The 15,037-nt window shown below is 40.0% G+C and overlaps 1 protein-coding gene across 1 annotated transcript in view; it reads left to right on the top strand.

Annotated features, from left to right (window-relative positions):
- The first annotated feature begins 276 nt into the window (after nt 1–276).
- The window catches only part of PSMB2 (proteasome 20S subunit beta 2), a 32,535-nt gene continuing 17,774 nt past the window's right edge, over nt 277–15,037 (top strand). The window contains exons 1-3 of the mRNA XM_032302302.1: nt 277–475; nt 5,947–6,069; nt 8,555–8,625. Of these exons, the coding sequence (XP_032158193.1) occupies nt 385–475; nt 5,947–6,069; nt 8,555–8,625 (285 nt within the window). The 5' untranslated portion in view covers nt 277–384. The remainder of the gene's footprint in view (nt 476–5,946; nt 6,070–8,554; nt 8,626–15,037) is intronic.

Genomic DNA, 15,037 nt, shown 5'->3' on the forward strand with positions numbered 1-15,037 from the left:
GGAAACAACCATTTAGGAACGTCCGCCCGCCTTTTTGGCACCCACACGTGCTCGGCACTTTATTTGCAGTGTGTGATTTTACCCCCACGCGAATTTTGAACTCAACTCGTAAGTAAAGAAACCGGGCGTTATCTAAGACAAGCAGCCCGTAGAGCGGATTTACAAGAAAGCCGACAGACCGAAAAGCGAGCGTTAAGAATCCTGACGCCCAAAGCCTCGCCCCCTTTCCAACCTCTCGCGACAATTGTGCGTCATCCGAAAGCGCCGGCGGCCCGGGCGGTCGCGCGGCCTGTGTCGCACGAAATCTTCGCTCTGCCGTGCTGTCTCACCGGGGAGGCCGAGAAGCCGGAGAGTCCCACACTGTCCTCTCGGCTTCCCGACGCTATGGAGTACCTCATCGGCATCCAGGGCCCCGATTATGTCCTTGTCGCCTCCGACCAGGTGGCCGCTAGCAGTATTGTCCAGATGAAGGACGGTGAGAGGAAGCAGGGGAGGTCCGGCGGGGCCTGGGTGTAAGGGGAGTCGGAGGGAGTTCGGGATGGGGGGTGGGATGGGGGAGTTCGGTGAGCACCAGGGAGGTCTAGGAACCCCGCGTGTCTTGCTCTGTCCTTGCATGTTTTATAGAAGGAGGAGACGGGCAGACTAGCTTAGGGCCTTGGCATTCGCTCCTCCTAGGTCTCCGAGGTAGTGCCCTGCTCCGGCCTTCGCGAAATGCTTGCTGGGCGCAAGGTGCTTGTGGGAATTCAGTTTTTAAGTGTTTAAGCGCCTGCCGGGCACCAAGCTCCCTACATCCCCGAATCTTTTAAGGGTTTCTGTTGTCGCTGCTAATGAGGTAAATTTGCTGGCGGTGTAAGATGGGATCCTGGGGAGACTGAGACTGTGGGACTAGAAACTTGGCATTTCCCTTCCGTTACCTGTATCTTCCCCTTTCTCAGCTCTTATCCTCCTTTTCCAGTTTTCCGGGGCACTGGCTGCCGAGTTTTCCTTGTATGTAGGTAGGTAGTGGAATTCGCAGACTGGAGTCTTATGACTTACTTTCTTTGTAACTTTGTACAAGTTTTTTCACGGTGGCCAGATTGGCTCATCTGTTAAGTCAGGTTATTAATACCAACCTCACAAGCTTGTTGTGAGTATGGAGTGAAACAGTTTAGTGCAAATGCTTTAATGCAGTGACAAATAGTAGTAATGATACTAAGGACTTAAGCAGTTGCTATTTGAAGTGATTTACATTATTTCATTTAACCTTTTAAGGTCACTATCATATTGCCATTTTACAGATGTTAGTTCTGAGGCCTAGGGTTAAGAAACTTGCCTAAGACCACAGGAGGCAGAACCCAGGTTCAGACCTATGCAATTTGACTCAGATCCTTTGCCCAGAACTGCTATACTGTACTGTCTCCCCATAGTCAGTACTTAATAATTTTTTTTAAGATTTTTGATCTGTGGAATCTAAGAGTGTGTTTTTGTGATTGATCACAGACATGCTCCTGTTGAAAAAGTATTGTGCTTTGGCTCAGATGACTTTATGTTTATTTGACAGATATTGTGTTTTGACACCTGTGTTGCCCACTGCCAGTGCTAGATTCTGAAGGGATGCAAGAAGAATAAGATGTGGCCTGTATCTGAAAGGAAGTTACAGTTTAATAACGGACTCAGATATGTGTACAAATAATTACAGTACAAGCTTGAAAATTATGCTACGTATGGAAAAAAAAACTTCTCGGGTAATGTAGAGGAAGAAGAGATTCTTTCTAGTTGTAGAGATTAGGGAAGGCTTTGAGAAGGCAGGTATAGTTCATCTTTGGTTTAAGGAAAGGAAAACTAAATCTGGAATTTTCTGAAGTATGTGTCTATCACTGCTTTTATAAGCAACAGGCATCTGATTGTCAGGCTGTCATCACTTGGGGAGATGGAAAGAACCCTGAGGGACTCTGCTTGAGTTCTGTTCTTTCATTCTTCTTTTTTTATTTTTTTATTTGAGATACAGCGAGTGAGTGTAGGAGCAGGGGAGCAGAGGGAGAGGGAGAAGCACGCCCCCTGCTAAGCAGGGAGCCCGATATGGGGCTCGCTCCCAGCACCCTGGGATCATGACCTGAGCAGAAAGCAGACACAGCCATCTGAGCCACCTAGGTGCCCCTAGAAGTTTTATTTGTAAATCATGCTTTCCAAAGCAGTCAGTTTGTTTTGAGGGCAAATCTGTCCATTATTTTGAATACTAAGACCTTTGATATACAGGTGATTTTAGGATGAAGTAGTGTCTGGGTAGAACAATAACCAAGTCAGTACCTTTACAGATATTCTGTATAACCAACACAGGGCTATAAGACATTAAGAAAACAAGGAAATAAGTACTGTAAGATGATTTTGTATGATGAAAGAAGTATCACTAGTCAGTATTAGTTTTTAAAATAATGATTTCAGGAGAAAAGCCTAAGGGTATTCAGAGAAAAGAAAGATCACTGTTGTATGGAAGAAAGATGAATTTGAGTTAATTCTTGAAAAATGGGTTGGAAATAATTGCACTCAAATCTAATTTTCCCTGTAGTCTTTTCTGGTATAAAATGTTTTATGATAGGAGCTTTGAAATTCTATGAGGACTTTTCCACCTTTCATTTCATGAAAGAACTTAGGTAGGTAAGCAGAATGCTGAAAATGGATAACCTTTTGGGATTTATTTTCTCCAAGTATAAAATAAGAATGATAATTCCAATAATTTTTTTTTTTTTGGTTTGTCAGTTTTGTAAGATATTTTGATATAGAGAAGATATTTCCCAGAGATTGCTTGCTTATGAAAGTGCCCCACATCTTCAGTTTGATTATATGCTACAATTCATGTCTCTTGTCTCTTGGTCTGTACAGAATTGCTTTTACATTTCTCAGAGTAAGGCACCTGGTGGCTCAGCAAATTAAGCATCTACCCTCAGCTCAGGTCATGATCCTGGGGTCCTGGGATTGAGTCCCACATCAGGCTCCCTATTTAGCAGGGAGTCTGCTTCTCCCACCCTCTGCCCCTCCTCATGGTCGTACTCTCTCTCTGTTGCTCTCAACTAAATAAAAATAATGTCATTGAAAATTATAAATTACTCAGAGCACTTAAACCCACACAGAATGCTTTTTTTTTCTGAATTTATATAGCATGCGTAATCTGAGTTACACTGATAATACTGAATATGTGATATTGTTCATGTATAGTTTTCCCTCTGTACCAGGTAGGATAAGTGATAGTAGAACCATTTTATACACTTGGAAATTAGAGCCCAAATTCAGAGTGCTGAGTCCAGATTATAATATAGGTCTAAAGGGGCATCTGGATCAGTTATTAGAGCACGCAACTCTTGATCTTGGGGTTGTGAGTTCAAGCCTCACCTTCGTTGCAGAGCCTACTTTAAAAAAATAAAAATAACTAACGTCTGATGGGTTCTAGTATAGTTGGCCTTTCACAATATTGTATGGTGATGTTCAATTTGTTTTCCGTTTGTTTCATCTGTGTGGATTTTTTTTTTTTTTTAAGATTTTATTTGTTTATATGACAGACGGAGATCACAATTAGGCAGAGAGGCAGGCAGAGAGAAAGGAAGGGAAGCAGGCTCCCCACTGAGCAGAGAGCCTGATGCGGGGCTGGATCCCAGGACCCTGAGATCATGACCCGAGCTGAAGGCAGAGGCCTTAACCCACTGAGCCACCCAAGTGCCCCACTGAGCAGAGAGCCTGATGCGGGGCTGGATCCCAGGACCCTGAGATCATGACCCGAGCTGAAGGCAGAGGCCTTAACCCACTGAGCCACCCAAGTGCCCCAATCTGTGTGGATTTTTAAAGTTCTTTGTCAAGGATCAGAAATTCCCTAGTGTTATGCAGGCTGTTTCCTCAGAGAGCCATTAGCATTTATAACACCTCCCTTTTCACTGGACACACAATAAATGTTTAAAACACACTTTTGGCCTTGTATTGAATTCATTACAAAATTGAACAGTTTACTGCCTAGAATTTTAGCATTTTTTCTTAATGTGACATTAATTCTTTATAAACAAGCTTTTTCTTTCCAAAATAAAAACAACTTTTTGGGGGGCGCCTGGGTGGCTCAATTGGTTAAGTGTCTGCCTTTGGCTCAGGATGTGATCTCAGGGTCCTGGGATCAAGCCCCGAGTTGGACTCTTTGCTCAGCGGGGAGTTTGCTTCTCCCTCTTCCTCCGTCTGTGCTTTTCCTCTCTCTCAAATCGCGTTGGTGGTATAGTGGTGAGCATAGCTGCATTCCTCTCTCTCAAATCAATAAAATCTTTAAAAAAAAAAAAAAACAGAAAAAAAACCCCCAGATTTTTTTCTCATTATGAAAATAATAGGGGCACCTGGGTGGCTCAGTCGATTAGGCAGCTGCCTTCGGCTCAGGCCATGATCCCAGGGTCCTGGGATTGAGCCCCATGTTGGGCTCCCTGCTCAGCGGAGAGCCTGCTTCTCCCTCTCGCTCTGCCTGTTGTTCTGCCTACTTGTGCTCTTCTCTCTATCTGTCATATAAATAAATAAAATCCTTAAAAAAAAAAAAAAGAATGCAACCTTATTAAGTAATATGTTCTTACAAAAATGATACAGGGCATTTTAGGAAAGCTAATAAAAAGAAAGAAATGAAAATCACCCATACTCTTGCCACTGGCAAGAACTTGGATGCCAGTGGCATCTAATATTTTTCTGGTCCTTTTTCTTTGCATAGATAATATATCCATAAGTGAATTTTTAAAAAAGATTTTATTTTTATGAGGGTTATTTTATAATCTTTTGGGATGTGGGGGCAGAAGGAGAAGCAGACTCCCTGCTGAGCGTGGAGCCTATGCAGGACTCTGTCCCAGGACCCTAGGATCATGACCTGAACCGAAGGCAGCTGCTTAACTGACTGTGCCACGCAGGCGTCCTGAATTTTTTCCTTTTATGACCATGTTTGCAAACTAACAGTCTTTAAATCTGTAGTCTACAACACATAAAAGTGTGTTTGCAAGGCAGATTGATACTCTCTGCAGGTACAATTTGTGTGTTTTTTTACCCCAAGTCCAAGAAGCCACATTGTGATTCTACAACTTTCGAACATTTGTAGAATATTTGACTGAGGCATTTTGTTCTTTAAATCCTATTAAGGGATTTTGACATTTCAGAAGCTTTCAGACAGGAAACATGTCTCCCAGGGAAGATTATTCAGCATTATTTGAAAAATGGAAAGTGAAAGTGAGAGTGAGATAGGGAGATTTAGGCTTCTTCTGAAGCTACAGACTGCATTTGGGGTTTTCTTCCTTAGGCACTAACTGCTATCTGAATATTTATTTATCTATGTAATCTGAATGAGTCTGGTTCCACTAGATAAGATTAGACTATTGGGATTTTTGAGGTATTTTTAAATAGCATAGTGTTAAAATATTCATTAGAATTTTTGCTCTGGCATTATAATTTACTCTGCTTTGGAAATGGTGTTGATTTACTTTTTAAGGTAATTTATATTCTCAGTTGATTTTTTTTTTTCTTTCTCGAGATGACTCCTTAATTTTCAGTGTAGCTCTGGTCCTTCATGAATGCTTTTGTGTGTGTATAAATAACATTTGTATATGTAGAGACATTTCAGGGCTTTGAAATCATGAACCTAAAGATAATGGCCATTGGCTTGATTCCTTCAGTCTTTGAAAGTTCAGTTTTTGCATTTCAGGGGCCTTCAAATGTATTTAACTGTATTTTCTGTTTTCAGCTTTCAAATATATTCTCCAGCTGAGACTGACCTTAATAAAATAGGCCAATGGGTTTAACATGGACAGTGAAAGAGAATAATTAATACAGTTGCCCATTAAAGTCTTCTAAAAACAGTGATTGGCAAAATTTTTCAATATAGTGATTGATAAATTTGTTTGTGGTTGCCTGTGTAATAGCGGTAAATTTCTGATGAGGTAATTTTTAACATTTTTTTTCTTTGAGCAGATCATGACAAGATGTTTAAGATGAGTGAAAAAATCTTACTCCTATGTGTTGGAGAGGCTGGAGACACTGTACAGTTTGCAGAATATATTCAGAAAAATGTGCAACTTTATAAGATGCGAAATGGTGGGTAATACTTGGAATGTATCTATGTTTTTGGAATATAACTTGTTTTGTCTTTAAATCTGAAATAAAAAAGTTTACTCTCTACTGGCAATTCTACATATGAGCAGACCAGTGTGGTCATATTTTTACTTGAATCTTCCTACTTTTAAAACATTATCTAGACCCTCCTGATCCTAAAAATTTTCTGCACAAATCCCAGAGCTGAGAAAAGAACCATTATAACACTGATACTTGAGGTCCACCTTGGTGATGAACATGGTGGTATCAGACTTTTTAAAGTGTTAGATATTTCAGAGGATGTTACTTGACTAAAGTATATCTGAACCTCAGAACTAAAAGACCTCAGTTAAACTTCGTTTTACTATTTTTTTTTTAATGTGACAAGTCACTTAGCTTCTTTGAGTCTTTATTTTCCTTACATCTAAAATGGGATAATAATAATATTAATGAATAATATGTAAAGTGTTTGTAAACTTAATGCTCTGTGTAGTTGTAGAGGAGATTTAATGTAATAGAAGAGTTCTGCCTTGCCTTTCTGGTAGATTGTTGTCTAGGAAGATAATTAGGATTTTTGTGAGTTCCCTCTGGGGCTAATAAGCTGTCATCCTTATTAGAGGATTCCTCACTAGGATTTCCTCATTAGAGAAAGCCTCACTAACAGATAATATTAGCCACAAGCTTTATGATCCAGGGAAGTTTATAGTGGTACCTTAGCAGAAGGGACATTACTTCAGTTACTTACTTCATAGTTTAATACACTTATGCACAGCACTGATACAATGTGGGACTGTGAAAGAAGTTAATTTGAATATAATTGTATAAAATGGCTAGATATGACCCATTTATATAGATTTTAGGCAGCAATTTAGCATCATACATTAAGTTCCATGAATAATTTTGAAGGCCTCCTCTATCTTAAGCACTCTGGCTATTACCACAGGGAATTCAAAGATGAAAAACACCTAAAGGACGTAGCACTCAGGTTTAAGCAAATTGAGAATATTTCAAGAGTTATTTTTTAGTGGCTCTCTAATTCATGCCTATGACAGGTGAGGGATGCCAGTATTGTTTCTCAAGTATATTTCTCAATTAGCTACAGCAATATTTCACTGTCCTGTCCTGGGAGAGGGAGGGAGAGTAAACAAGAGTTGAGAGGGTTGCTTATTGCGTAGGTGTTAGGGTTGAAAGTCAGTGCACAAAACAAAAATTATGTGTGGTTAAAATTTGCCTTTAAAATCTTTTAAATTGGGGCGCCTGGGTGGCTCAGTCATTAAGCATCTGGCTTTGGCTCAGATCATGATCCCTGGGTCCTGGGATCAAGCCCCACATCAGGCTCCCTGCTCAGTGAAAGGCCTGCTTCTCCCTGTCCCTCTCCCCTGCTTGTGTTCCCTCTCTCATTGTGTCTTTCTCTGTCAAAGAAATAAATGAAATCTTTTTTAAAAAAAAAGTAAATAAAATCTTTTAAATTACCTGTCAAGTGTAGTTTTGTTTATATAACCCTATATAGTAATTCTTACGCATATTAAAGGTCAAGAACTGAGCTAAAATAAGGGAAAGGAGGGAAAAAGCTATATGTAAATAGGCATCAGACCTTTCTGCCTTTAAGATGACTGTCAAATCCTTAGTGGTGTTTAGGGGATTAGGTGGAGAATTGAAAAGTATTCCTACTTGTTCACAGTTGCTTGCATTATAATTTAATATGCACTAATAGACTGGTTGTGAGGATGAAGTTTAATAAACTGTGAAAGCACCTGGCACAGACCCTGAAACATAGCTGCTGTTCAATAAGTAATTGTTAGAATTTTAATCTAAATCTTACCTGCTGTGCTTGCTTCTGCAGCACATTTTACCAAATCTTACCTGCTGTAGCACTGGTGTTTGATGATAACTTAACACGTGCTGTCTGTCTTTCCAGAGTTGCAGTTTATGCATGGGTCTGCTCAGTTGCGGGTCTTTCTTGGCTTTTGGCTTTAGTCCCATTTTACTGGGGGTGGGGGTTAAGTCCGGGAGAGAGTGCATTATTAAACGCACACCTGATGGCATTCCTCTGGGCTGTAGTTTTGTTGTCATTACAACTTTTTTTTTTTAGAAATTTATATGCTTTTGATACTCCCATTTTTAGAAATGTTGCAGATAGTGATGGAAACATTTTTTTTTCTGTTGCTTGTACTTTTGAAAATCATATTTAATAAACTTACTTATTTTTTTAAAGAAAACTTTATAAAGTATGACTCCTCCTAACTTCTATCCTCTATTTTCCCAATATTCTTTTTAAATCAACTTTAAAAATCAGCATCTCGGAACCTCTTTTCTTTTTTCCCCAATACCTATACATTTGTACCCCCTTCCTTCTATAGAGGAAACCAGTCTGACTCCGGGCGTACAGAGAGTGGCAGGATGTGAAAACAGGAGTAGTGGAATGATTTGGGGTGCTGTTATTCCTGCTGCTTCACTTTTAAGTATGATTGTTTGTCTCTTGTACCAGGTTATGAATTGTCTCCCACAGCAGCAGCTAATTTCACACGCCGAAACCTGGCAGATTGTCTTCGGAGTCGGGTGAGCAATATATCAAGCAGCCTTACATGAAAGCAGAAAAATCTTCTGTGCTTCTGTATCTTACTATACATGGGAAGCATTTTTGCCCTTTTTTGGACTTCCTAAGCCGTTCTTCTTGGTACTTCTTCATTCTTCGGTCTCTATGGACTTGTTTTCTTTTTCTGCATAGTTGCTAATTAAAGCCCGAAGGAGCAGAGAATTTGGATGGGGCACACCAATATGAAGGCCTATGAAAGCCTTTAAAATTTTTTTAAAGTTTTCATAGCAAACTATGTTCCTTAATTCCAGTGGCTGAAGGTTCTTATGTGGTAGTGGAGGCGAAACTTTGAAAATAACAATGAAGGAGTGCCTGGGTGGCTCAGTGGGTTAAGCCTCTGCCTTCGGCTCAGGTCACGATCTCAGGGTCCTGGGATCGAGTCCCGCATTGGGCTCTGCTCAGTGGGGAGCTTGCTTCCCCCTCTGTCTTTGCCTGCCTCTCTGCCTACTTGTGATCTCTCTCTGTCAAATAAATAAAATAAAATCTTTAAAAAAAAAAAAGAAAGAAAATAACAATGCAAGTTTTATCTTTTTTTTCTTTTAAGATTTTACTTATTTATTTGAGAGAGAGAGATCACAAGCAGTGGGTGGGTGGGTAGAGGGAGAAGTAGACTCCCTGCTGAGCAGGGAGCTGGATTTGAGACTTGATCACACAACCGCAGAACCATGACCTGTGCCAAAGGCGGAAGCTTAACTGACTGAGCCACCCAGGCGCCCACAAATTTCATTTTAAGATTATGTGTCTTTCTGTGATTATTCTTGCCAAAGCACACAGATTTATTCATCTTCACTTACTTAGGCCTTGTTGCTGTCTTAGAGCTGTTTTTGTTCCGTGGACAGCATGTTAAAAAATGGCAACATTAAGTTAAGGATTGAATGTATTAAAGATTGTGGAGGATGTGCCAAGAAAGTTCATATGATTGCTAAAGGTATTATTCCCTTCCCACGGGAACTAAGTAAATGGAGCCTTACCATGTGACCTTACCCCCTGTGCCTGTTTACTCATCTATGAAATGGAGATAACTTCCTAACCCCGCAGGAGTGCTAGGAAAATGAATGCTTGTAAATCATAATATTTAACATTCATATGACTTTTGCCCAAAGCATTTTGCTTAATAATTTAATCTACTCACTATTCCACTGAGATATATAGTAGTTAACTCTCTATCACTGATTCGGAATGAGTGGCATAAAGTGGGAGATGGACTAGCTCCAGGTCACACAGCAGGTCAGACAAAGTTACACTAATGGTCCCATAATTACTTGACTGTTCTGCCTTATGTCAGCTCCTTGATTTTTCAGTAGTGTTTCTAGAACATCAGTGCTATTCATATTTTTACTATGGTTTTAGTTTCATCTATACTTGCTTAAGCTGAACTATGATAGAAATCTAAAGTAGAGGGGTTTTGTTTTTTTTTTTTAAGTTACATCAGAATGTCTCAATAAATAGAACCTCGTTTTCTCAGTGCTACCTTTGACCCAGGGGCTTGTGCAATATAAGGATCATGAGGTTTGAAGGGAAGCTAAAGATATTTTGGTGAGAAGGAGATAGATTTACCTATATTGTTTTGATCTGGATAAAAGGTCAGTGGCCTTTTCTTGTTCACTGCTCTGTTGAGAGAGGAAAATGGGTCAGATAAGGCCTTTTCCTGCCTCTCAGAAATTCCTGTGGTGTTTGGTAAAGAGTATGCTGTGGCTTGCTGTGTAAAATCTTCCTTTGACTTGTCAGGCAGAACTGGAATAAGAATTCCAGCTTTGGGCACAATAAAGACTTTGTCATAAATATAGCAGACATGAAGTAAGTTAAGCTCCTTTTAGAATTGAAATAAGAGTGGCAGGCAGTGTGCTTCATGTAAATGCAGTGGATCTGGTTAATCTAGCAGAAATGTTTGATGTCTTAACAAATAAATACCCCTTGTAGACAGTGACATAGGGCTTTAGTAAATACTGACTACATCTGCCTATGGTTCTCAGCCTAACCTTTGCTCTCCCTCCCTTCTATCAACTTAGATTGTTAGCTCTAAAATATGAGTTGATATTTTAGTCATTTTATTCTGGGGAGAAAGGTGATGATATTTTTTCAGTCTTTCTAATAAGTGTGAAGTCACTAGATTTGGTTCATTTATGCAGTCACACCAGGTGGCACATGAGACTTATTTCGGGTCATCCAGTTCCCATGTATAACTTTGTGTCTATAGCTCAAATTGTCTGATACCTAATTTGGTGTGTGTGTGTGTATGTATGTGTGTGTCGTTGGGGGTGCTGTTCGGTTGGGAGGACATTTACTTATTGCAGTATATATAATAAATTTATTGTAAATTCGTTCTTTAAGATGCAAGCACGTTGAGCATTGTGGTTAAGCACTGTCTCTGGAATTAGACTGCCTGAGGTTTTTTTTTTTTTTTAAAGATACTTATTTGAGAGAGAGAAAGCAGGGGGACGAGCAGAGGGGGAGGGAGGACAGCAGATTCCTTGGTGAGCATGAAGTGGAATTGGGGCTCAGTCTCATGACTCCCGAGGTCATGACTTGAGTCCAAGTCAGGAGTGAGATGCTTAACCAAGAATTGAAAGCTTAACTGAGCCACCTGCATGCCCCCAGCCTGCCTGAGTTTAAATCTTTTTCTCACGAATTTACTAGCTGTGTGTCTTTGGACAGATTCTAAGCTTAATTTCTCTATTTATAAGATAATAGCACCTACTTTAAAAAATTAATATAAACTAAATGAAGTGGTCATACAAAGCTGTTAGCGTAGTGTGGGACACATATGACTAATCAGTCACTTGTTTCTGTGCTGCCATTGCTGCTTGGTTGAAGAAGCAATTTAATAGCTATTGGTTGGTTTTTTATGGAGATTCTTTGTTGTGCAAGTTTAGTTGAACTTCTTTGCTGGTAAAGAAGATATAAAAAAGTATTGATATGAATAGGGAAGATGGAAGTAAAGCAACATTGATCATTTATGATGTGCAAGGCTTTATACATTTTTATGACCACTAGTCATAAGTGGCATTTAAAATTTAAAATAATTAAAATTAAATAGAATTTAAAATTTGGTTCCTAGGTGAGAGTCTCTTGGACTTTGAATGAAAAATAAACTTTTGTTTCTATACGAACATTTGGTTCCTCAGTCATAGTAGCCACTTCCCGAGTGCTCAGTAGCCCCATGTGGCTAATAGCTACCATATTGGACATTACAGAATATCTTCATCATTATAGGAGGTTCTCTTGGACAGTGCTGTTCTAGATAGTTATATATGTGACCTAATTTAATGCTTACTATGACATCATAAGATGAATGTTATCCCCATTTTACTTACAAGCCTACTTTAGATTGGTTACTAATAAAGAGGTTAAATATTTCTGTTTCGTGTCTTGAGTATACCAAAGACACGAGTATAAAGTCTGAGGCAAAATTCTAAATACCAATACCATACTCTTTCATACTGTCTCCTTAATTAGTGACTGGACTAATATACAAGTATGTTTGTGCGTTTGGGGAAGTATAAAATTTCCAGTTCTGTTCAAGTGTTTAGATCTCCAAATAAGAGGGCACCTGGGTGGCTCAGTCTGGTGAGTGTCTGCCTCTTGATTTTGGCTCAGGTTGTTGATGTTGGGGTTGTGAGGGCCAGGCCTGCGTCCAGCTTCATGCTCAGCATGGGGTCTACTTGGGGTTCTCTCTCGTCTCTCCCTTTGCCCCTCCCCCAGCTCCAGTGCATGCATGCATATGTGTTCTCTCTCTCTCAAGTAATAAAATCTTTTAAAAGATCTCCATGTAGGATTATATAGATAAGATATAAATATGTGCCCATTGTAGGCGTTCAGTAAATATTTGCTGAATCGAGGCGCCTGCGTGGCTCAGTCAGGTAAGAGTCTGCCTTTCACTCAGGTCCTAATCTCAGGATCCTGGAATCAAGCCCCGCATTGCATCGGGCTCCCTGCTCAGTGGGGAGCCTGCTTCCCCCTCTTTCTCTGCAGCTCCCACTGCTTGTGCTCTCTCTCTCACTGTTCTCTCAAATAAGTAAGTACAATCTTAAAAATATATATGTATTTGCTGAATAAATGTCACCCATTTATTGGAAGGGAATTTTATTAAAATATTTTTTAAAAGATTTTATTTATTTATTAGAGTGAGAGAGCACAAGTCTGGGGGAAGGGCAGAGGGAAAGGGAGATGCAGACTTCCCACTGAGCTGGGAGTATGGCAGGGCTCAGTCCCAGGACCCTGGGAATCATGACCTGAGCCAAAGTCAGGTGCTTAACTGACTGAGCCACCCAGGCACCCCTTATTAAAATATTTTTAATGAATTGATGTTGCTTTGCCACGTACTATGAAATTAAAGATGAAATCAGCAGGAAAAGATGGGAAAAAAAACACAGAATGGGAGAAAAAAATCAAAGGCTTCGTTCTAGTTTTTACTTAAATGCATGTGTATATTTAAGTTGAGCTCCCCCTTATTATACCCTAGGGAGCAGGAGAAGGCTTATTAGGCTTTTTGCTATGGGTTTTGGTTTGTCTCCCCATTTTTTGATTATTTATGAGGCTTCTTTGAGCATGGGTTTTGGAGTCACATATATCAGAGTTCTAATCTGTTCTCTCATATGTTCTAGTTTCTGTGATCTTCACTAAATCACTTATGTTTGCTAAGCCTCACTTTCTTCATCTGTTATGAAGGAAGGAGTGATCAAAAGTGGCGAATTACAAGAACTAAGAATTAGCCATTGGCTTAATAAAATATATTTGGATGAGTGAATGATACATCCCTGAAAATAGCAAGTATTTAATAATGACTTTATCATTAAGAACATGCTATTTGGATTTTTAATAGGATTATTTTGGAAAATTTCGTAATGGCTTATAGGCATAGTTGGCACGATGCTTATTTCAAGTCTCCTTATGATTTGATTAATAGGCTATAGAAGAGAGAGTGATAAGTAATGGGGCTGTTTCTTGCTTAAAATGAATTAGGTGGCATATTTGGCATAGTATTTGAATGCCCTAAAATTATCTGTTATTATCCACCCAGATCTTCATTTCACATATGCAGAGGCCAAGGTATGAGCCAGCCAAATCTGATATCCTTAGGGACTGTGGCATGGCAAGGCTTAGAGTAGAATGCTGCCCTCCATGGTATGTAATCTTTAGGGCTTTACTGCTGCCACTCACTGGCCAAAGTGTTCTCATAGAACCTTTTCTGCCAAGCACTTGGTGAGCCTTTGGTAATTTATCTTTTTATAGCACTATACTTGCTATTGCTTAGCACCTAAAAATTGGAAATAACGAGTTGGAAAAATTAGCAGCCAGGCTGGTGTGGTGGTTTTCAAACTCTGTTCCATGAAGCTGCCTCAGGAAAGTCACCAAGGAAGACCACTGTGGTGAAACTTTAGCTCTGCTTCTATTCTATTTTATCTATTGGGGTTCCCTGTAGGATTTTATTTGAAAAAAGCAGCTTCACGGTCCCCTTTCTGCCAGAGTTTGGAAACCAGTAGTGTAATTGAAAGGGCCCTGCTTTAGGAAGTTTTCCCATCTTTCTTGTGAGGTAGTTGAAAAAACCCTGGGAGAAAGAGAGAATTTGTTTGAATATTTTTTTTTTTTTTTAAGATTTTTTATTTATTTATTTTGACAGAGAGAAATCACAAGTAGACGGAGAGGCAGGCAGAGAGAGAGGGAAGCAGGCTCCCTGCTGAGCAGAGAGCCCGATGCGGGACTCGATCCCAGGACCCTGAGATCCTGACCTGAGCCGAAGGCAGCGGCTTAACCCACTGAGCCACCCAGGCGCCCTGTTTGAATATTTTTTTATGGTTTCTTCTAGCCCTCAAATAGTATAAGTTAAAGATCTTATGTCAAGACCATGACCAGACTTGAATTTATTTTTTTCAGGGAAAGGTAAAAAATGTGTTGGAAAGAATTTCAGGTATTAGTCATTTTTGGAAGTGACCGTGACTTATTCCAACACCCTGGCCTGACTTTGAGTGTATTTCGTCTGGCAGTAGGCGTGGATATGTGGTCTTGTCCTAGAAGAATCTTGGTTGCTTTGAGCCTCTAATCTGACCAATAGAGTTACTGTCCTCTTGGCTGGCACAAGATATCATCTGTTTGTTGTTATCAGTGAGGTTATGTGACATGGTGAGCAGATGGCCCTGGTGAAACCTTGACTTTGCAGGTCTTGTCCTCTAAACACGACCAGCCGTTTGTTACATATGATTAAAATACCACTAACAAGGGTAATTTCACATGCTTTTTGGCGAATGTGGTTAGCAGGATGTGACATGACACAGCACTACCTTCTTCCTCCATGTGCCACCTCCCTTGAGGCCTTGTCTCCCCTGCGCACTCCCGTCTCACCCATGCCCAGGCTTGCCTTCCAGCTTACCTGCTCCA

Source organism: Mustela erminea, chromosome 10, assembly GCF_009829155.1.
Source record: "Mustela erminea isolate mMusErm1 chromosome 10, mMusErm1.Pri, whole genome shotgun sequence".
Taxonomy (NCBI): domain Eukaryota; kingdom Metazoa; phylum Chordata; class Mammalia; order Carnivora; family Mustelidae; genus Mustela; species Mustela erminea.